The sequence below is a fragment of the Orycteropus afer genome, unplaced genomic scaffold, assembly GCF_000298275.1.
Source record: "Orycteropus afer afer isolate SDZICR_OR568_19922 unplaced genomic scaffold, OryAfe1.0 scaffold00064, whole genome shotgun sequence".
Taxonomy (NCBI): domain Eukaryota; kingdom Metazoa; phylum Chordata; class Mammalia; order Tubulidentata; family Orycteropodidae; genus Orycteropus; species Orycteropus afer.
In genome coordinates, this window is record NW_006921651.1 from 1,076,880 (window position 1) to 1,101,380 (window position 24,501).

Sequence of the window (24,501 nt, forward strand, 5' to 3'; positions counted from 1 at the left end):
TTTCTGTAACTGAAATGGGAGAGAGATGATTTGATTTAAACTTTAAAAGATAACTTTCACTCTCTATGGTCAATAGATTATTGAGGTCCAAAGTGGATGCAAGGAGATGAAGTGATTGTAAGTGACCAACTAAAAGATGAGGATTGGAGAAAGTTCACAGTAGCAGAAACAGAAAGAGACAGAAAGATTTAGGATGGTTTTGGGGTGGAATCAGTAGGCTTAGATGATAGAATGTATCTAGGTAGAGTGAACTGAAGAAAGAAATCAGTGACAACACGGAGTTGTTGCTTAAGAAATTGATACAGGGAAATGAAAAGAACAGGAGAAACAAGGATTTTTGTTCATTGGTTTGTTCTTGTTTTGGTCCACACTAAGGTTCACATGCTTTGTGTGTGTCCGTGTTGTGACACTGTCAAGGAGAACTTTAGGTGGATGGATCTAGATTTCTGGGGAATGGTATTTAGGTGGGGATGTAGTCACTTATAAAGTAGAGCCAATTTTAAGCAAAATGTTTAAAGTAGGGGAAAGCCCCAAAGCTGGGGTAAGATTAGTTAATGATAAGCTCAACTTGAAAAGGAACTGGGGTCATTATCAATCATGAGTTAAGTATTTTCCAGTAATGTGAGAAGTAATCAAAGAACTATGAGTCTAGTACATGCTCACAGGTAGATAGAATGCATGAGGAAAGAAAGCAGTCCTTCTCCCAGATCCTAAATGCTTTGCTCAGTTTCCATCATTGCAGAAAATCTTACAATTAATGTGATTAAGGGAAAAACCAGACTGTCCTAGACACCAGTTATATGAATTTAAAATAGTTTAGGAACAAGGAGGCTAAGACTGAATTAATTACTCAATTAATTACCATTAGGAATGATTCTTTTTAAGCAACTACGGAGCCCTGGTGGCATAGTGCCTGAGGCACTTGACTGCTAACCAGAAAGCTGGTGGTTCAAACCCACCAGCCACTCCTCAGAAGGAAGGTTGGGCAATCTACTTCCATAGTGATAACGCCTTGGAAACGCAAGGAGGGGTCACTATGAGTCAAGTCCAACTCAATGGCACATAACAACAACAAGGAGCCCTGGTGGTACAATGGTTAAGTGTTTGGCTGCTAACCAAATATTGATAGGTTGAACCCACCCAGGGGCTCTGCGGGAGAAAGATTTGCTGATCTACTACAAAAAATATTACAGCCTAGAAAACTCTTTGGGGCAGTTTTATTCTGTCATATGGGGTCGCTAAGATATGCAATCGGTCCAACAACATCTAGCCACAATGATAACATTTTTTGACAACTGAAAATGCATAATGTCCATGAATGAAACCAATGGGAATGTAGCTGGATACATGAAAATATCAATAAAAAGAAAAGAAAAAAAGAATAAAGGAGAAAAAACTTTTCATTCTTATGACTGTTCTAAAGAGAATAGTCAAAAACTTGTGCATAATAATTTACTACTAAGTACTTTGTCCTTTTCATCCCAGGCCCTCCATTTATTCTGGATACATAGTAGGTGGTCAATAAAAATGTGAGGAATAAATGAACAAATCTGTCTTCAGTGGTGTATTTGGTCATTTTCCAGAACATAGGAAGACTAGACAGAGCAATCTCTGAAGGTCCTTTCTAGTTGTATGATTCTCAAAATCATGTTCAAATCAGGGCCTCAAACTGGTTCAAAATGGTTCACTCATGGTTGATGGCAACAAGGGCAGTGTATGCATTATATAGCAACCGAATCTGCATGGCACATTTTGACCTGAGTAGGAAACATGTCATGGTGCCCTGTCAAAGAAGGTGTCCAAAACACATTCAAAATAGCATAGTTGGCCACCATCTTTGAGTGCAGCAAACACTGCCTGTGTCCTCTAAGCCAAAAATCAGTCTCACTGCCATTGAGTCGAATCTGACTCATAGCCAGCCCCTTTGGATTTCCGAGGTGGTAACTCTTTACAGAAGTAGATTGCCCAGTCTTCCTTCCATGGAGTGGCTTGTAGGTTTGAACCACCAACCTTCTGGTTAGCAGTCAAATGACTTAGGCACTAAGCCACCGAAGCTTACTGGGATCAAAATCTCCCCCACAAGAGATCTAGTTGCTCTGTAACACATATGCTGCCCTTGTTCCCATCAGCCATGACTGAACCATTTTGAATAGGTCCAAAGCCCTGGGCCAAATCTGGAGCAGACTTATTCTGCATAGATACAGGTAACAAAATAAGGACCAATGGGCAGAAATGACGATTCATAACTCATCATAAAAAAAACAAGCTTTCTAACAACTGAAGTTATACAGACGGGGCTTGTGTTGGGTACTTGTGATTTGGCTAGCACTGTGGCATTCTGGTGAATCAGGGTGACACTCTGGGGGTCACAGATGTATACACACACAAGACTGCATGTCCTCAAAGATCCTTCCTTTTCCATACATCTAGGATTTCGTTATTGAGATGAGGTATAATATTGAATGAGAACCTTCCAAGAGCAATACCAGAGGCCCCCATCCCAGAAGACTCTGGTGCAGAGAATTACAGTGATCATTGGGCATCAACATTCCTTCCTCTAGTGAGGTGTGCTGATCCTTTTTTTAAAATATCCCAAATGTATGAGGTGGTGGCCTTTTAGCCACCTGGAAGTTCTGCAAAGTAGCACATGCTCTTTTTCTTCTCAGAGGCATGTATCTCTGGAACTATTGTTTCCATGGGACTGTTTCTCTGGGTAAAACACTAGGGCTCACTACCATTTATAAAAGAATCAAACAAAAAAAAAAAAAAAAAAAAAAACCCCATTGCTGTCAAATTGATTCTGACTCACAGCAACCTTATAGGACAGAGTAGAACTGCCTTATAGGGTTTCTCAGGCTGTAAATCTTAACAGAAGTGACTGCCACATCTTTCTCCCATGGAGCTGCTGGTTGGTTTGAACTGCTGACCTTTCAGTTAGCAGTCACAGGCTTAACCACTTGCGCCACCAGGTACAAGAACAAAGGAGCGCACAAGTCCAGCTGATGTTTTCCTTTCCGTGCCAAGAACATCTCATTGAAAGGAGACAATGACAGCCTGTCAGGGGTCAGCAAACAGTGGGACCCCAGTGTACCTGCCAATTGTTGTTGTTCTTAGGTGCCGTCTAGTTGGCTTCAACTCATAGCACCCCTATGTACAACAGAATGAAACACTGCCTGGTCCACCTGGCAATTAGGTGCTGTCTATTGTGTGTTTTCATTAGACCACTGCATTCCAGGGGCTCCATTGTTCATTTCACTCTAATGTGTCTAAGGGACAAACATACAGCATGGAGGATTTACCTGTGATAGCACTTAGGCTTTAATATGCATGCATTCAGAAGTACAGGGTCACAAACAGATGGGTTCATTTGTATGTTGTTTTGTGTTCATGCACATCTAGTTACCTATCATTTCAATTTGTTGGAAACAGCAGGCCTTGCTAGTCTCACTACAGTTTACCAGCTTTTCAATTATGACTACTATTTTCTCTGCAAGACAATGAAGCTATTATTTAAATCTGAGAGCTACTTAGACTCTTGTGTGAGAGTGGGCAGGTCATTGTCATTTTCTTATGCAAATATATATATATATATACACACACACACACACACACACACATCTGTATTTGAAATCATGTCAGTTTCAGATCCACAATAGAAAATAATAAACTGATAATTTAACCCTTCTTCCACTTGAAATTATCTATTTGTTTACCTTGGAGGTTATAAATTGGAAGCCACTGGTGATGAAGAAATTATATTTGAGTCTCATGTCATACACAGGTGACAAAATTAGTCAACAATTTTTATAAGGAAATATAAGAAAGACATGGTTAAGCCCTTACAGGACACTCACCTAGCCTTTACAAAAGAAGCACAAGGGACAATCCTGAATGAGTTCCTTGTGGTCATCATTGCTGCTGCTTGCTAACACATATACCTAATAGCTGGCATTTAACCATTTGTATGAATTATTTCAGACAATCACATTCACTCATAGGACAATAAGCAGAACTTGCAGTCAAGTTCAGAGAATCATTTGTAACATTTATGACAAATGACAGTGTCAACATCTTTTCCATGGAGATAATGCCATCTCAGAAGCTCAGTTTGAAAAATTACCTTTAATACTTTGTAAATTGGAGTAGGTGAACTTGGAGGGAGGGCAGTATTATCATTACTGACACTATTATAAGAAGAAATTCAGTTGGAATGCATTATTTCTTCTGAGTTATAGAAATACTTTTGCCAAAAAAGAGAGAGAGAGAAGAGAGAGAGAGAGAGAAATATTGCATGCAACAAAAGAAAACTCAAACTTTGTGTTGATAACTTCAAGAGGCATGATTTAATCCTACTTGCATATCCTGAGTAGATATTAAGTAAGTTCTAACTTGGATGGTTCCCCTCCGGGCATTCCCAGTCAAGTGCCTTTCTGGGAAGTGAGCAAGTCTCTGGAGAGAAGCCTTGCTTACAGCTGCCATGATTTGCCAGAGCCATAACCATCCAGGTCCCTCAGCAACATACACTCCTTCCATGTCAAATGCACTTTCCTCTTACCACCGAAAGGAAACAACTAGTGTCTTTTTCCTATGCAAAACAAACTCAGCACAAGAAAATTGTATGCGCAAAGGCTCTGAAAACCATTAAGTGAGTGAGTGCTAGGCCCTCACCATAGTCGAGGAGAAAGGACAGGCAGGTCAAGTGTAAGGTGGGACTGCCAGTTCCCTCCTCCCAGGCCACAAGGAAAAGAATCTTCACCAATTACCTTTTATCTAAGGCACGTTTCTCAAATCTCTCACTCATTTAAATGGGGAAGGGTATCTTAGAACATAGAAGGAGGTTTGGTGGAGCAGTGGTTAAGTGCTCAGCTGCTAACTGGAAGGTTGGTGGTTCCAATCCACCAGCTGCTCCACAGGAAAAACATGTGGCAGGCTGCTTCTGTAAAGATTAAAACTTTGGAAACCCCATAGAGCAGTTATGCTCTGTCGTGTAGCATCACTAGCAGTTGGAATTGACTCAATATCAAATGGTTTGTTCTTTAGAACATAGATAAAACAAAAATATCCAAACCCACTGCCATTGAGTCGACTGCAATTCATGGTAACCCTATAGGACAGAGTAGAAGTGCCCCATAGGATTTCCAAAGCTGTAAATTTTTACAGAAGCAGACTGCCTCATCTTTCTACTATGGAGCAGCTGGTAGGTTTGAACCACTGGCCTTTTCACTAACATCTGAATGCTTTAACCATTAGGCCAACAGAGCTCCTTGAACATAATGATAGAGGCTACAAAACTTTGCCTTTCTTGGTTAAAAAGCAAACAAACTGTTTTGTTTGTTTAAAGACTTGATCTGTCATTTCTATGAGCACAAGCCCTCCTCAGTCTTCAACAGAAATAGCTTCCCCCGCAGAGAGAGCTGAGTCTTGATAACAGATGAAAGTACCTACAAGCACAACGCAAATCCCTTAAACCGGCATTCAAGGCATTCTGAGTCCTACTCATCTTTATTTACTCACATTCTTGGCTCCAACCAAATATACTCTTCCAAATACTCCCCGCATTCCCCACAGTCCAGGCTTTGCTCCGAGTTTTCTGTTCCCTTGGTTTGCTTTTCATCACTCCTCCAACTGCGGACTTCCTTCCTTCAAGGATCAGCCACCATTCCGTCTGCTGCAGGCAGATTCCCGTACACACAGGCACAATTCTGTCCTGTCTCAGTGTTCCAGGAACGCACACAGCCAGAATCCCTTAACAGGTACAGCTTTGATTTTGAGTGATGTGTGCACTGTCTAAACTCCTTATCTACTACTGACTATGAGCTCCCAGAGGGAAGGTGCCATGTTATAGCCTCTTTGTGGTTGGTATCATATCTAGGAAATTAGTTGAAATAGAAAAGCGTCATGACAGACAGCCAGCCCACTTAGTAGCTTCTAGGTTACTAGGCCTGTGTCCTTGTACAAGATATTGAATATGTCTGCATTTCAACACCTCTAGGGCTAAGACAGGAGCTCTGGTAGCATAGTGGCTAAGACACTTGACTGCTAAACAGAAGGCTGGCGGTTCAAACCCCCCAGCCACTCCTCGGAAGGAAGATGGGGCAATCTACTTCCGTAGTGATACTGCCTCGGAAACCCAAGGAGGGGTTGCTATGAGTCGGGTCCGACTCGACGGCACATAACAACAACAACAACATGGCTAAGACACTTGCCTGCTAACCAGACAGCTGGCAGTTCAAATCTACCAGCCACTCCTCGGAAGGAAGGTTGGGCAATCCTACTTCCGTAGTGATACTGCCTCGGAAACACAAGGAGGGGTCGCTATGAGTCGGGTTTGACTCGACGGCACATAACAACAACAACAACATAAATGGATAAGAAAGAGAGTATTTGCATACACAATGTTGTTTCAGTAATTAAATGAGATAATTCACTTAATTTAAAATATTTAAACCGTGCTTGGAATGTAAGAATCCCTAATTAATTACTGGCTACTATTAATATCCAGTAATTCCAGTGTGCTTATACTGCCCCCAAATCATATAATTAGTAGTAAAATGTTACTAAACAATTGTACAGAGGTCTTTTACAACTTCATCTTTGGGTTGTATAGCACTTTTCTTCCCAGTGGTTTCATGCATCTTTTACTTTCATCATTGCAAAATAATAACAGTGGTAGGTATAGCCACTCAATTTTATGTGAGGTTGAGCTGTAAGAAACTGACAATACTTGACCATTTTGACCTACAAAAATGGCACTTTAATATGGTTCAATCAAATAGATGACTAAGCTGAGCCAAGCCTTCTTAAATCCTTGCCAAGGTAGATGAAACTTGGATTTGACACTCAAGGAAGCTTGGTTTTCAAGCTGGAATTTGGTACCTGTCTCAGATTGCTATCTAACTCTTCCTAATAAAACTCTTACTCTGAAGGGTTTATTGATCTTGTTAGGTGCCGATGAGTTGGCTCCAACTCATAGCAAGCCTAAGTACAACGGAACAAAACACTGCCCAGTCCTGTGCCAGCCTCACAATCCCTGCTATACGCAAGCCCATGGTTGCAGCCACTGTGTCAAACCATCTCACTGAGGGCCTTCCCCTTTTTTGCTGACTCTCTACTTTACCAAGGATGGTATCCTTCTCCAGGGAATGGCCCCTTCTGACAACATGACCAAAATATGTGAAACAAAGTCCAGGACAGATTTGTTCATTCTTCTGGCAGTCCATGGTACTTTCAGTATTCTTCTCCAACACCACAACTCAGAAGCATCAACTCTTCTTTGGTCTTCCTAATTCATTGTCCAGCTTTCACATACATATGAGGTAACTGAAAATACCATGGCTTGGGTTACATGCACCTTAGTCTTCAAAGAGCTATCTTGGCTCTTCAGCACTTTAAAGAGTTCTTTTTCAGCAGATTTGATTTGCTGACTGCTGCTTCCATTGGTGTTGACTGTGGAACCAACTAATAGGAAATCTTTGACAATTTCAGTCTTTTCTCCATTTATTATGATTCTGCTTATTGGTCCAGTTGTGAGGATTTTCAATTTCTTTATGTTGAGGTGCAATCCACACTACAGACTATAGTCTTTAATCTTCATCAGTAAGTGCTTCAAATCATCCTCACGTTCAGCAAGCAAGGTTGTGTCATCTGTGTATCACAGGTTGTTAATGGGTTTCCCTCCAATCCTGATGCCACATCCTTCTTCATATAGTGAGGCTTCTTAGATTATTTACTCAGTATACAGATTAAATAAGTATGGTGAAAGGATACAACCCTGACACACTCCCTTCCTGATTTTAAACCATGCAGAATCCCCTCATTCTGTTTGAATGACAGCTTTTGATCTAAATATAGGTTCCTTGTGAGCACAGATAAGTGTTCTGGAATTTCCATTCTTCTCAATGTTATCCATAATTTGGATAATGAATGCTTTTGCATAGTCAATAAAAAGTTTGGCCTCAGTACAGACAACAAATATGAAGCCCTTTGCATATACAGTACTGAGTTGTCAATGAAAGCAAACATGGGTATAGGGATGGATAGATGGGTGAACAAGCTAAACAGTTAGGTATGTCTAAATGGAGAGTGTATCCAAGATCATATATAGGGTTGGCAAACAATGGGCCTATAAGTTCATGTGAATGATCAGAATTCCCAGGTGTATAGTAGAGGTGACAAGGGGCAAGGTTATGGTCATTACTTGGTCACAGCCAGCTACCCAGAGGGACCGAGTAGTTGATCCTGCGGGCTTGGGACCATAGTCACAGGGGACATCAAGCTCAATTGGCATAACATACTATACAAAACATTGTTCCACCTACTACTTTGGCGAGTAGCGACTGGGACCTTAAAAACTAGGAAGCTGCCATCTAGATGCAACAACGGGTCTCTCCTCGTCAAGAAGAAAGAAGAAAACCAAAATTAATGGAAACAACCAGTCCTAGAGACTGGTACACCATCCGATCTGCAACCTATACAACTATGAGACCAGAAGAACTAGATGGTGCCCAGCTACCACTGCCATCCAATTGGAGGGGATGTAGGAGATCCTGCATAAAGAGGGAGAACAATGTGGTACCAAACTCAAAATCATTTGGAGGCAAAAAAAAAAAAGAAGGTGGGGACCAGGTTTGCTGGTCCAATGGAGCCTGGTGTAACCACTGAGACTATGGTCTGGAATTGAACCCACAACTGTGGTTTCCAGCCAAACAAAGTACAGGCATGTGAGTTAAACATTTACCTCAAGTAGATACACGCCCTGGAGAGAACAATCATGGGAGAAGGAAGGGCTGCTTATGCACAGGGAGATAGCTCAGGGTGCAGAAGAGTATGAAGGGATGGACACTGGGAGGAGGTAACCATGGGGAGGAAGTGGGAGGGGAGCTGCTGCATTGTAAATTTTGGTCAATGTCATGAGACAAAGTATATGTGAACTGCTGTATGAAAAGTGAATTTACTCTGTAAATCTTCACCCAAATCCTAAAAAAAAAAAAAAGTTTGGCCTCCCAAAAATCAAAGGTTGTCGTGGTGCAGCCTCCTGCCCATAGCTAATCCTCACACCTATACTCTAAATCACATGCCTTCTACCTTCAAATACTCACTCTGATGAAAGAATATTCCAAAATTCTTTCCCTTTAGAATATAACATACATGAGATTCATCTACTCACTACCAAAAACATAAACATCATCATCATTATTACAGTCATTGTCAACATAGTAAAATTTGCTCACTAAGCTCTTTTCTCTCTGTCCAGGATCTAACATAATACACTCTGAACTTCCATAATCTACTTTTTTGAAAAGAGTAATTTACACCATATCCCTTTATTTCATTACTTCTCTCTCTCTCATTCATTCATTCATTCATTCTAAATCTACTGCCATCTAACATTCAACCACATCTCTCTTTGAATCTACTCTGGCAAAGATCACCAACAACATTCCCTATTGCTTAATCCTTGATTGTTCTTTGCTTCACAACTGATTTGATCTGATTGTAGAATATGATGTTGTTTATCACCCTTTCCTTCAGCATTTATGACAAAGTTCCTCCTACGTTATCATTCTATCTTTTGGGGCATTTCTCCTTAGTCGGTTCCATTTCTTCTGCTTTTGTCTGTATGTTGGTGTTGGTCAATGTTCCATAATAATCCCTTATTTCTCCTTGTTGTAGCCATACTCCTGAGTCATTGCTCTGGTGGTACAGTGCCTAATGCATCTGACTGCTAAACAGATGGTTGGTGGTTCAAGTCCACCAGTCACTCTGTGGATTAAAGATGGGACAATCTACTTTTGTAGCGATTTACTCCCTCAGAAACCCAATGGGGGCTGCTATGAGTCAGAATCAACTTGATGGCAGTGAGTTTTAATGACTAATGATGCCCAGTTGAGAGTGTCATCTCAGTACTTTCTCCTGATCTTCAGATGAATAGAGCTGACAGTTTGTGGTCATCTATGCTTGAATGCTTATAACATTCCAAGGTCAACTCATCTACAACTAAACTCAGTATTCACTGCATGCAGCTAAACTCTCTTCCCCTTCCAGCAATTTCCACCTTCAGTATCTTGTATTCTTAAACTTGGCTGTTCCTTTCATTTATTTCTATTACCCCACCCCATTCATATTTTCCCACCTAAATTATCTGGCCTTCTATTGCTATCTAAGAGTTAATGAATGCAATGAGTATTAAATGGATGGATGGATGGATGAATGGATAGATGGATAGGTGAGTAACTGGGTGACTAAATGGGTACAAAACCATGCAGAATAACTTGTCCAAACTCTCTCCACTAAAAATCTGTTCATTAATAGGGTAGGGAGCTGTCCTTACCACAAATGCCTGACTGGCAGAGGTGTGTGTTTCATGGCCACGAGGGCGCCACCCCAGTCTAGGAACCAGACATTGTACTCTTCATCAAAGATCTGGAACAACAACAACAACAACAATCATAGCAACACCTTACATTTGCATAGTGCTTGACAGTATACAAAGTCTTTCACACACATTGCTTCATCTAGATTCTGATCCTTCCAACCCTCTGGTAGTTTGGCAAGTATCATCATCTCCATTTGATAAGTGAGGAAATGGACTTATAGAGAATAAATAACTTCCCCCAGGTCCTCAAATGGTATTTCCAGAACTCTTTCTCCAAGTGCTGTGAACCAGTCTACTACAGAAAAGTACATGATCAAGGAGATGACCCAGAAGGAAGTACAACATCCAAGAACTTTTTGATTCTAGTAAGTTAATATTCTGGTAAGTTACTTTGCAGTCCCGCTTCCTTACTGATTCAGATATTTGTTAATTTAGAAATGGCTTATGTCTTATAATGTTGTTTATAAATTATCTAGGAACTTGTAAGAATTTCCCTAGATATTACGGAATGCAAGGACTAAGTTCCTAGACTTAGCCACCACCTCCTACATTCCCCTCAAGGTGCATGAAGAGCCAAGTATGGTGCCTGTGGATCTTTACTCTAAATGTTCATTGGAACAAAGTGCTTCCAGGACCTAAAGTTATTCATTGTTTGATTAATTCATTTGTCTATTACTTGTCCATCCATCCACCCAGTCATTCACTCATTTAGCTATCCATCTGTCCATGAAGTTTTTCTAAGCACTTACTATGATGCAAGGTTCTGAGTTAAGAAAACTTTAGAACTTAATCTCATGTGTATCAATAATTCTATTAGATATGACTTTAATATTTCCAATCTAAAACAGGAAAAATATTCATCCTTCAGAAAGAACCAACCCCAAATTTTAGATCTTCTGGAGAAAAGTGGGTTCGGAGAATTCTTCTAACTCTTAACTACTGATGGTGGCTTTTGAGACCTGGATGGAGAGATTGGGATGGTGGATTAAGTTATAAAGGACAAACAGGGTAAGAAGGTGTAGACAGATTTAAAAAAGAAGAGGAAGGAGGAATGGGCCCTCCTGCATATGTTCCCCAGGAAACACAGCAGAAGTGAGTAAACAGCTTCTTAGCCCTAATACTCTCAGTTGTTCATTTCTTTTTTTCACTTTTACCTTTTAAGAAAAGAAAAACATACATACAAATGGTGAGTATTAACATACAAAGAAACTAAGGGTTATTTATTTATATTTCAAATATAAACACAGTCTCTGGGCCTAAAATGCTAGCATTTTTTCTCCAGAGCTCAAAGAGAGACTCTTGGATAAGCCACATAATGGGGATGTTGGGTTGAAGCCTGAGGATGAAAACCCTAAGAAGAGCCTTGGCACTGGGGAAGGGAGGGACTTTATCATCCTTGCACTTTCTTCCTGATGCTATCTTTCTGGCCACTGCTAACTCAGTCCAGTGCTGGAGTGAAAAGTGGATTCTTTAGCTGTTTGGGGAAAGGGGAAAGAAAACCTGAATTGTAATGACACAAAGGAAAGGATGTTGTAGTGGCCACCTAACCAGGCTAATATTTCTTGATTTGGAGGGGCAATTATTTGTCCCTTGGAAACTTCCCTTTCTCCAAGTTTCTATATCAGATAACTTCACATTCCAGCCTCTATCCTGATTTGGTACTAGTAATAGCTTATCTTTATGTTTCAAATGCATGTCCTGATTCAAACGCATGTCTGTTCTTCGTCCACCTAACTGTGGCCTTGTAGGCAGGAGCCTTGACTTATTATTCTCTGTATGCCTTTCACTACTTAAAGTAAGTTGTGTTTACCAAGGTGCTTGGTAAATTTTTTGATAGTGGTAGTGGTGAGAGTGGTGGCAATGGTGGTGACGGTGGTGATGATGTTGGTTGGTTATGGTAATGTTAATCTTTATTGAGGGATCCAAAATAGGAACCTGCCTAACTAGATTTCAGATGGTGACTTCACCTTCATCATCAATATATTGAATGCGCTTCCTTCACCTTCCCTGAGCAGAAAGCTTTTCACCATTAAGACCTAGTAAAATGTTACCTCCTCTTGTTAAGACTTTCCCAATTTCCCAAGTAGAATCAGTTATTTCCTTTTCTGTACATGCTACTATGGCACTAAAATAGTGCTGTCACCCTGAAATATGCTTGGTTCTTTATTAATCTATTTCTTCTACTTACGTTTGAGGGGATAAACTCCAAAGTATTCAACTGCCTCCCCAGATTTGTGCCTGATATCTAGCAGACATTCTATAATTTTGTGCTATCCAACAGAGTAGCTGCATGTGACTATATTATTTACATTTAAATTAGTTAAACTAAATAAAATAAAAAGTTCAGCTTCTTAGTCACATTAGCCACATTTCAAGTGTTCAGTAACAAACCCAAACCAAACTCACTGCCATGGAGTCATTCCCGACTCATAGCAACCCCTCATTGGGTTTCCTAGGTGGTATCACTACAGAAGTAGATTGCCCGACCTTCCTTCCAAGGAGTGGCTGGTGGGTTTGAACTGCCAGCCTTCTGGTTAGCAGTTAAGTGCCATAGGCACTATGCCACCAGAGCTCCCACACAAAAACCCAAAAACCAAACCCACTACCATCATGTCACTTTCAGCTAATAATGACCCTACAGGGCAGAATAGAGCTGCCCCACAAAGTTTCCTAGACTGCAAATCTTTATGGGAGCAAACTGCCTCATCTTTCTCCTACAGAGTGGGTGGTGGGTCCAAACTGATGACCTTTGGTTAGCAGTTGAATGCTTTAACCACTATGCCACCAGAGCTCTTTTCAGTAGCCACATGGAACAGCACAAATAGAGAACAATTCCATCATCACAGGAAGTTTTATTGGGCAGCACTGCTACAAATGTGTATAAAACAGAATTAATTTCTTATGTAGCCATACGTCTATTAAGCTTTTTCATACTTGATTAAAGTTGGGTCTATACAGTACTTTAACAATCGTAGACTTCCATTGCTCTGCCAGTTTTAATAGTCTAACCTCTTCATCTTGAGAATAAAAAAAGAAACTCAGAAAGGTGAAGAGACCTGTTTGCCAAGATCTCATGGTACATTAATGATAGAAACAGTTATATTGGTTGTGTCCTCAGCAACCAGCCTAGTATTGAGCACATGGGGATTGTTTAATATGTATTGCTGATTGAAAGAATGAACAAACTGGGGAAATTCCAGTTCCTCCCATTCCCTGCCCAGTGTTCTTCCCATCTTATCCATTGTCCCTCTCTTCTGCTGGCTGAAATGACCAAACTGAACAGCTTCTTTAATTTTCTTGCAAAATGTGCCTGAGAATCTACAGGAAGGGGTGATATTGGCAGAAGCTGCCTTAAATGCCTCTTCCCAGTCCCTGAATCATCCCAGTTACCTGTCTCCACGTGTTGCCCCCATCAGAGGAGATGAACACACCAATATCAGTATATGAGAGTTCCGGGCCAATGTTGCCTGAAATATAAGCAGATCATTTGAAAGTGTCAGGCAGTTTACAGATTAAATGTGCTTGGAGCAGGAGGTGGGCAGATAGCACAGAGTACAAGTTTGAAAACTGGTGTTTGTAGTTAATTTGTGCAGTCTCTGTCTTGGTGTCATATCAAAAACCTAGCAGGAAGAAAAGCTTTATATCAGAAAAAAAAGTACAGTATGATAGGAGTTCCACTCTGTGTCTCTAAATGGTAAGACTCAAAACAATGAAATTGATTAGCTTAGGTCTCTTGAACTATTCACTCTGTACCAATAATCTCTAAAGTTGCTTATGCCAGGTGTCCCCTGAAGGTGGTAAGAGCAGAAGCTGCAGCATGAATAAGAGTAGTCATAGAAACATGGAGAAGTTGAGCTCAGAGGCACCATCTTCCTCATGTAGAATTTAGCCTGAGAAAAACTCGTGGGATTATGTGTGTGGCTGTGCATGTTTTACCAACCTAAACTTGAATACCTATCAAATGAGTGAGTATTGTGGGTTGAGCTATGTCTCTCAAAAAGATATGGGGATGTTCTAACCCCAAGTACTTGTCAATGTGATATTATCTGGAAATAGAATCTTTGCATATGTAACTAGTGATGTTAATATAAGGTCATACTGGTTTAGGATGGGCCCTATTCCAATATGACTGATGTCCTTATCAGAAGAGGAGAAGAGACACAAAGATAGACACTGAGGGAAGATGGTCATATGAAGGGGGAAGCAGAGATAGGAGAGATTGAGTAAAGCTGCCATAAGCCAAAGAATGGTGGGGCTATCAGAAGGTAGAAGAGACATGGAAGGATCTTCCCCTAGAGACTTTGGAGAAAGGATGACCCTGTTGACACTCTGAATTAAGACATCAAGCTTCCAGAAATGTCTGAGGCAGTATCACTATGGAAGTAGATTGCCCAACCTTCCTTCCAAGGAGTGCCTGGTGGGTTTGAACCACCAGGCTTCTGGTTAGCAGTCAAATGCCTTAGCATTATACCACCAGAGCTCCCTTACAGAAATGAGAGAGTAATATTTCTACCGTTTGAATCACCTCATTTATAGTACTTTGTTATGGCAGCTCTAGGAAATGAATATAGTGACCCAATGGTACAGATTATATAACCTAAATTATAGAGAGCCCAGATTAAGATGAGCATACCCAGCATACAATGGCCATCAAGTATGGAAGAAGTAGTCACCTGATTCAGGCTGTCTCCCCATGCTTATCATAAGCATCCTCTCACACCCTCTTCTCTTTCCTCTTCTTTTCCCTCCCCTTAACACTTCATCACTTTGTGGTCAAATTTATTAAAAAGGAAAGTGGTTAAGTATTTGCCAACCTAGGTGTATTTCCCTAACTTACCCAATGGACACAGGAGAGCCCAGACCAATGGCCCAAACTTAGTAGCTAGCGTCGCAATAAATACTCGTGGAATGAATGAACAAATGACTGAATCATGTCACAATTATAATGTGCATTTGAAGAGGTATTGAAATCAAGGAGGCACTAAACATGTATGAGTTTATCATATTGGCTGATATTTTTTCTTTAAAAAATAGCAAGAAGGGGATGTTATCTCCCACACATCTGTAACCTAAATAAGAGCACAATAAAAATGCAATAATGAAAATGTTAATTGAGCTCCTGACATTTAATACTTCAAAATGAGAAATTAAATTCAGGCTACAGCTTGTCAAGCTCCCATCAGCATCAGGGAGCACACAGCTAGCCAACTTGTTTTGACACTCTGGCTTCCAAAAATAACCCGGGGGCTCAGGGCTCAGGCAGTGGATGTGAGTGGAGTGGGGAGAGGCTTGGTGAGCAGCTCTGAAGAAAGCTGCCTGGAATGCAGAATTCAACACTCCAGAAACAAGGTTTAGAAGACAGAAATGAGAAACGAAAAGAGGAATGGGGCAGAGAATGTCAATTCTTGTTGTCTGGTGGTGCTCTATGGGGCTCTGTGCTAAGAAGGAATCAGGGGGCATATATGGATTCAAGAGAAGAATGTACTATGTTAGCCATGTCTATCAAAGGTGGTATACAGAGAAGGAGATGGAGGCACAGCCTTCACCCTCTCCTCCACTCCGGCTATGGATCTGCCATCTCTGGATGGCTTCTTCCGACTCATCTCATCACTTCTGACCCTTCTCAGGAGCACATTATACTAACAGCCTAAACCTTGTTCTCAAAGCCCAACTAGAGTGACTGCACAAGCTCCATAATGATGAGAACCCAATGCTCATGAAGTCTTCTTTTTAAAATATCTTCTGTAAATTTATATGGGCAGTGAAATAAATGATACTAAATGACAAGGGTAAGAAAGATGGTTACCAGGCAAAGAAGACGCAGAAAAGATTTGTCCAGGACGATTTGATCTCTAAATATATTCAGTCCCTAAGTGGTCATGTAGACAATCTCTGATAGGAAGAGCTAGGGTCAAATGTCTTCATGTTTGCTGATTTATTAAGACTTGGCATTAGGCTAATTTAGAGGTATATGCTCATAATAACAGCTACCACTAATACCCTGAGAACACTTGTAGACACACTCTCTTCCATCTCTAATTCTTGAAACACCACCACAGGGTAGAAAATAATCCTGTTTTACAGATGGGAAAATTGAAACTCAGAAGTTAAAGAACCGAGCCAGGTTCACAAGCGTCATAGCTTCGACTTTGTAACAGGGTTCCTGAGTTCCTAACAGTGTAAATGTAGAATAAGCACGTGGTTTGTGAATTCTGTTGAAAAAGAGAAGCCTATTATATTCTTCTGAGGCAAGAAGAGCAGTTTTAATATCTGTAATATCAATGATAATGACAGGTAACATGTTGAGCAGTCAACAGTATGTCCTAGGCACTGTACTAAGCACTTTAAATTCATTGCTTCATTTAATCCTACAACTCTATTAGCTGAGTATTCTTATTACTACCACTTTGAATGAAAACAAGAAAGTTCAGAGTGGTTAAATCACACAGAACAATGCCTGGATACATAGCAAGCATTCAAATAATCCTAACTTTTGTTATCCATCACTGTTTTCTACTGTTGGTTCATCTGCAGCTCAGGGCCTACTACTGATCCCGAGGAGAAGCAGAGGATGTAGCAGCTCCTGAGTCAGGAGTTCCATCCCATGATGGGATTTGGGAACCACTCCTAAAGCTTTGAGGACTGCAACAAAGCCTGCCCTCATCTCTCCTTGTTCTTGGCCCCCTCAAGTGGGTGGTGTTAGACATGGCAGGTCTCAGAAGAGATGACCAGAAGGTGACACTAGAAGTCAATCTGCTTAGAGTGCTTGATCACTAATAGTATTTAAAAGTTCATACAGTTGGAGGCTTGAAGAAGGAACTCATGTCTAGGAGAATACTACCTGCAGCCATAACTCAAAAACTTCAGGTTGATAAGAAGAAAACAGAATGTACCAGCACTGAAAGTCGTTAGGAATTTATCTGCTTTCATTAGAGAAAAAGGCAGTCTAACTCCAGGGCTCTAACTTCTAAGATTAGAAGCCTGCCTCGCTTTATGGCATCAATGTATTCCTGAAAAGGTATATGTAAATCAGATGCATGCGAATCAGAGCACATTTCCCCAGAGACATTCATTTTCATTTCTGAGTTGCTTTATCTTCAATGCTGACTGATGTGCAGTGGACAATGGTTCCAACAGTGGAACCTTAAGTTTTTCTACCCTTTCCCCCAGGCTTGCAGCCAAGTGGTTAATCATGTGTAAACAAACCTTTACATGCACCAGAGACCTCCTGATTAAAAACAACTCTAAGGTGAAATGTTTTGCAAAGCACTTTCTGTGTGAAGAGAAAGTGACCCCAACTTATATTTGGTGAGCTGGCAAGTTCATATATCACATTTTTGTAAAGTAAGAATTCCCTGCTACAATCTTTCCCATTAGTCAGTTAACACTGAGAGGGACTCTGGGCTCTTGCTAAACCCTGGGGACTGCTCTGTGGCTATGTGGGATGGTGCATAAACCTAGAAGTTACAAATATTTGCAGCCCTTTGCACCCTAGGTTCTTAGCTTGGGATTCAAGGATGGGCTTTGGAGATCCACGCACGCCACCTATTTTCTAAGGAGAGTGAGCACTCATTGCTTTCATCTGATGACTAAATGGGTACATGTTCCAAAAATAAGTGACAAGCTTATTCCAGTAGCCCTCAGTGAGGAAGAAGTCTAGAGAATGTCTTCCTTACCTGTAGCCACCACAAGTCCTGGGGCTGTCTCCTTGCTAGAGATTCTTCCTGAAGAATATGGATTTTCAGAGATCTGCAAATGCAGGTGTAAGGAGCAGAAGGGCTAAAATGAAAAAGAGAACAGCATCATTCCAGGAAACTCTTGACACATACCCTTGTCCCACCAGACTTGGGCAGTTTAGTGCTCAGAAACAGCAAGATAATGAGTGATGAGCCAGCAGTCAATTGTGGGCAGAAATGATCTCTACCCAAGATACCCAGTACATTCACATCAGAAGCTACCCTGAGCAGCATTCGAATTCCAGTCCCCACTTCCATCCACAATTTTGTACCTTCTACTCTTCCTCATTCTCACCCAATCTACTAAAGTCCAGGTCACAGTCTGCCTTATGAAGCGTCCCTGACCATTCCTTGTCCCAGGTTGACACTGATCATCTACCACATCTGATCTTGACCATCAACTGTCAGCATCAGCAGGTATCAATGTGCATCCCGCAAAACTAAGAGCCACTGAGAAGGCCAAAGGCGGGGGGTGGGGAACTAAATGAAACCATCTCCAAGCCCTTTACTTGCTGCTTCCACCAGATTGGTGGATTCTGTTTCCCATATATTTTATTTAATAGCTTCTGGTTTATAATTTTACTGAAAATGTTTAAAACCATAGCTCTAAAACTCATGTAAGTTTGTGTTATTTATTTACTTATTTTTTCCTTGAGGGTTTAGAGTTTTCTTGAAAAGGGCACTGGACTCAGAGAAATACATCTTATTCGATAAGTAAAAGTAAGATTATGCTGTGACCAGTTCCTCTAGGTAGGCAGCCATCTGTCTCTGAGCTTCCTAACACCCAAAGCAAAAGGGGAAATATGGTACTAGACTGGCAACTACGGAAGAGGAAAGGCCCTCTCTCCTATTCTCCAATTTTTAACATATTGCCTGGAACAAACTTTTTGAGTCAGTGATAAAAGGCAGTAAAGAAACAACCATTTATGGGACCTTAAAATAATTTCATATATAGATCTCCATTAAGAGGACACTGAAGTTATCAATTGTATTATTAAGTAACTGTCTTCCAGCCCCACCTTGAACTGCAGCACCTGGAGGTGAGGGAGGAAAGGACAGCATCTTATGCATGCTTGTATCCTCCATAGTATCTACCATGATATTTCATGCAGCAGGAATTCTGAGAATGCTGGCAGATTAACCAACTGTCCCACTGGACACACCAACCTGGTTTCCAAGGACCTTTCCTATGCTTCCAAGGCAAAGTTTGCTTACCTTGACCTCCAACAAGCAGTTATCAAAATGTTTACATCATCATTGGCTAACAGGTGTGTTACATCTACTGAGCCCTGGCTAGGATTCTTGAGCACAGGTTCTTTCATAAATATATATTTCTTTATCTTAAATGGAGCTGAGTACTTAGTAGATTCTCAAAAAGCCTAGGAAACTCAGCTGAAACTCCCACCCAATTGATGTGGCAGCATGTCTTGTGACCAATGCTCTGGGAATAGTAGGAAATCCCTGCTTAGCACTGGAAGGAAGCCTTTGACATGGCATCCCCAGGTAACCAGCCTGCCCTTGAACCTCAACTGAGACTGGGCAACTGACCAGCAGGCAGTGCACTGGGCTCCCTCTCAGGTCCATGTCTGGGGCTTGCAGTAGGCGCCAATCCCTGCCCTTGTTGTACGTGATGTAGGTCTTCACCTGGTCATCCACCTTCTTGTTTGCCAGGAATATCCCTTTGATACCTGCTACCTAGGAAAAAGGGTGAGAGATGGAGAACCATGTTGGGCCAAAAAGCCTGTAGTCTTGAAGAAGCCCTGCGAGAAGCCTCAGAAGTTTTCCATCAGCATTTTTCATGGTTTGGGGGTATCCCCCCCCAAAAAAAAAAGACAAAGAGAAGGAACACAGTGAGAAATGCAATGTGGTCTCTGAGCGAAAGAAAAAAAAAAAAAAAAAAAAGAATTTCCTCTCTTTCCCTTACTTACCCCTAGAAGTTAAGTTCCATCCTCTCTAGCTAATCTGCTTTATTCTCTTGCATGTGTCTTTGCACTTTTTCTCCAAAGAACCATACCCTTAATTAATGATCAACATTCCCTCTAAAGTAGGAGTGGTCAGTAATACTGAAGGAGCTACTCTTCCAGAGAATATGTCTTTCTCACAGTAGGGACTAGTGGGCATGTTTTCAAGGCATCAAAGGATAGTCCTTCATAATGGAAGTCCAAGCATCCCAATTAATAGTGAAGTAGATCTTTTTGGGCAGATAACCAGCTTGGAGACTTGGCATCAATCTCTGGTCATACCACTAGCTCACTGTCTGACCTTGGATAACTGACATAATACCCTTGGGTATCAGCCAATGGTCACTTTGAAATCGGCAAAATGAGCACTGGCTTTTATTTTTCTCTTCAGTTGGCTGGTAAAGGGTACATGAGATAATGCACAGAACTCTGGCCAGGATTCCCAATCTGTTGGGATTTGCATAACCTTGAATATTTTGAAGGGAGAACAGCATCACCACAAAACAAGCAGCCAGAAGATTAAAAGAGATTTATCATCCAGAAGAGTTCTTGTATAAGTGCAGATTCAACTCAAACTTCTTCATTCTAAGACGACATGCTGAGCAATGAGAACAGGTGTTAGAATGATGGTGCTCCTCATCAAAGAAAGAGCCCCTTAAAGTCCTGTAGAAGTTCTAGCATGTTCCAAAGCTGAAAAGAGGTTCAAATACTTTAAATATACATTGAAAAAAAAAGGTTGAAAGGAATGTTTTCTGCCTAACACTCAGGTATTTCAAAATTTTAATTGTGTATAACCTTCACTGAGGATCATGGTTAACTGAGGTTTCAGAACTGAGTTCTGAAAGAACACAACTGGGAGGGAATGCCACAAAATAGTTCTTTTTTTTTTTTTTTTTAATGACATTAAGTTAATGAAATAATTTTTCTTTCTAGTTTTTTTTTTTTTTTTTCTTTCCCCCCTCAGTAACCTGACTGGCCCTGAAAGAGAATGCCAACCCAAATAAAAACAAGCCAAAATATGGACAGAGAACATCAGGAGGAGAACAGAATTATCTGAGAAGGACACCATCAGGAGAATTTGACAAGTTGCCAACAGTGACACTGATTATTAGATTACTCATTTTTACAGAGAGGAGTAAGGAGAGAAACCAAACTTGGGAAAAGCAGTGGTGACAGATGAACCTTCATGACCTAACTGCTCCAAGTCAGTGACTGCTTTAGGAAGGCAGTCCCTCGTATTCTCGCCTAGGGTCTATGAGACCCTCAGATCCTCTAAGTCTTTAAAACTAAGAGGAAAGACATTTGTCTTAAACTTTATTGCCAATCATTTCTGATGGAGAAGGAAATCTGATTTTCTCCAGAACTTTCTGCCTGGGAAGCCTTTTGGCTTTCTCTTTGACCACAGAGCTGGTGCCTTCTCTGCTTGACCACCACAGAATGACTCCCTCTAGATAGCTGGCCCCTCTCCAACTGAAATCAAGGCCCTTGTTACCCACTTTCTGGAAGAATATAGGTCAAACTCTGGCCCAGGACTCACTGCTCTTGTGGCTCCTGCCACCCTCAACCCCTGCTTCCTAGTTGGATACATTCTGGCTTGAATTACCATCTACTCAGCCATCTCTTGAGTTCCTCCAAATGAGCATGCTCAGAAGATGGAACTAGCATAACCATGTTTTCCCACTGACAGCTCTACCACTTGGATTGGCATTTTCTGTGTGCCCTACCTATTCTGAGAGCTAAACCATTGGAATGGGGAATGAAAGGGTGATGGAAGGAGAGAATTTCAGAGAAGTGCATCTCTAGCTCTGAAGACATTTCTCCTACAGTTTCATATAATGCCACAGTAATCTCCCTCCTGTCTGAACAACCAGAGCACTTTTCTTTTGTATTGGATAGTTCAGGCCCTTAAGATTGCTTCTTAGCTTCATTTCTTATACAAATGGATTATAAGTTTGAAGGACACTTTGCTCTTGTGTACCCTAGGCTGACAGCTTTCAAATCTTTTGACTACAACCCAAGTAAGAAATGCATTTATGCTGTAACCCAATGGACCCACACCTACATGTGCATATGGTTATACATGTATATGTATAGATATATTATTGACACAACAGTGTCATGAAACGCTATCTACTTTCACAACATGCAAAGTAAAAGAACTGGAAAATGAGACACACATTTTAACTTTTCTCAATCCAAGGAGGTGCTTGCATCTGATAAAACTTAAACATGCTTTCTCCCTCTGTTTTTTGAAATCAAAAGCACAGATTCTGCTGATCATCCCAAGAGCACAAGCAGAAGGGGACCAGTAAGTGATGATGCCCAGAAGAGAGGGTGGTATAAAGTGCCAGGCCTGCATGTCTCATTTCCCTTCTGGGAATCAATTTGAGGTGCAGAAGGAACATGACAGCTGGCCCCTTGGCAGAGCATGGGGTCCAGGTGGCATGGTCATCTGTTGCTCACCTGCCTGGGACCTTGGGACAAGGAAGCCAGGGTCCTAATGAGAAAAGCAATTACTGTGGTCTGCCTGGGGCTGTCCCTAGAATCAGACCTATGGTGAGGGGCTGAGAAAGGTCAGTTTGGGACAAAAGTCCCTGTGGAGCCTATAAGTAATTGTCCATCTGGCCCAAGATGTGTCAAAAAAGGTCATTATGAAGCAGAGGGTGGAGGGTAGAAAAAGCAAGGAGACATTACTAAGATGGGCAGAGAGACAAGGACACTAAAGATGGCTCAGGGAGCTTACTTTTATCAATCTGTTATGGATTGAATTGGGTGTCCCCAAAATATGCCTTGTAAATCCTAACCTCTCTGCCTGTGGTTATAATCCTATTTGGGAATTGGTTGTCTTTGTTGTGTTAATGGGGAAGAATTAGTATAGGGTGTCTCTTGAGTCAATCTCTTGTGAGTTATAGAGGAGATTAAACAAGCAAACTAGGAAGCACTGACGGGGAAGAGAGAGGCTAAACCACAGGAAGATCACGCAGGAGCAGAAGCTCAAAGAGAAGGACCTTCTCCCATATTTAACACAGAGAGGAAGCCTTCCCACAGAGCCACTGTCCTGAATTTGGGCTTCTAGTCTCTGAAACTGTGAGAAAATAAACTGCTATTTGTTAAAGCCTTCCACTTGTGGTATTGCTGTTATTGCAGCACTAGATAATGAAGACATTATCTAAGTATAGTGAAGTCAAAATAATTAATCCTTAGGAAAATGCAAGTTAAAATCAGAGTGAAATATGTATACACACCAAAAACTGACAATATCAAGTGTTGATGAAGATGTGGAACAACTAGACCTCTCACATATTGCTGGTGGGGATGCAAAATGGTACAGCCACTTTGGAAATAGCTTTGTACTGTGTTAGTTAAACGTATACTTACATTTGACCTAGCAAACCTACCTCCAGATATTTACCCATGAGAAACAAAACTTACTATGCTTATATTAATGTTTATAGTAGTTTTATTCATAACCACACCAAAGTGGAAACAACCAAAATGGCCTTCAACTAGTGAATAAACAAACTGTGGTACATCCACATAATGGAATCCACCACTTTTCAGTTGATTTTGGCTCATAGTGACCCTATACAGAGTAAAACCACTCAACAGGGTTTGCAAGCCTTCTTTACAGAAACAGACTGCCATATCTTTCTCCTGCAGAGTGGCTGGTGTGTTCAAACACCAACCTTTTAGTCAGCAGCTGAATACTTAATCACTATGCTATCATTCCATTAATGGAATACTACTTAGCAATATGTGAGCTCTGGTGGCGTAGTGCCTAAGGCACTTGACTGCTAACCAGAAGGTTGGTGGTTCAAACCGACCAGCCACTCCTCAGAAGGAAGGTTGGGCAACCTACTTCTGTAGTGCTACTGCCTCAGAAACCCAAGGAGGGGTTGCTATGAGTTGGAGACATCTTAAGAGCACACAATAACAACACTTAGCAATATAGGAGCTCTGGTGGTGTAATGCCTCAGGCATTTAACTGCTAACCAGAAGTGGCTGGTTTGAACCACCAGCCACTCCTCGGAAGGAAGACTTGGCAATCCACTTCTGTAGAGATACCACCTCAGAAATCCAAGGAGGGGTCACTATGAGTCAGAACCAACTCAATGGCAGTGAGTTACTTAGCAATATTAAGGAACGAACTATCAACAACAAGGATAAATCTAAAATGCATTATGCTAAGTGAAAGATATCACTCACAGTGACTCCCATTGGGTTTACGAGGCTGTAAATCTTTATGGAGGTGGACTGCCCCATTTTCCTCCTATGGAGTGGCTGGTGGGTTTGAACCACTGACTTTCTGGGTAGCTTCCAAATGCCTTATGTACTATACCACTGTTGTTGTTGTTGTTAAGTGCCGTCGAGTCGTTTCCGACTCATAGCGACCCCATGCACAGCAGAACGAAACACTGCCCGATCCCGC

At 41.2% G+C, this 24,501-nt stretch overlaps 1 protein-coding gene across 1 annotated transcript in view; it reads right to left on the reverse strand.

Annotated features, from left to right (window-relative positions):
- SORCS3 (sortilin related VPS10 domain containing receptor 3) overlaps positions 1–24,501 on the reverse strand; it is an 830,399-nt gene that overhangs the window by 84,043 nt on the left and 721,855 nt on the right. Inside the window, exons 10-13 of the mRNA XM_007939862.2 lie at positions 19,660–19,806; positions 18,052–18,154; positions 13,766–13,842; positions 10,331–10,422 (exon numbers count right to left, since the gene is read on the reverse strand). Of these exons, the coding sequence (XP_007938053.1) occupies positions 10,331–10,422; positions 13,766–13,842; positions 18,052–18,154; positions 19,660–19,806 (419 nt within the window). The remainder of the gene's footprint in view (positions 1–10,330; positions 10,423–13,765; positions 13,843–18,051; positions 18,155–19,659; positions 19,807–24,501) is intronic.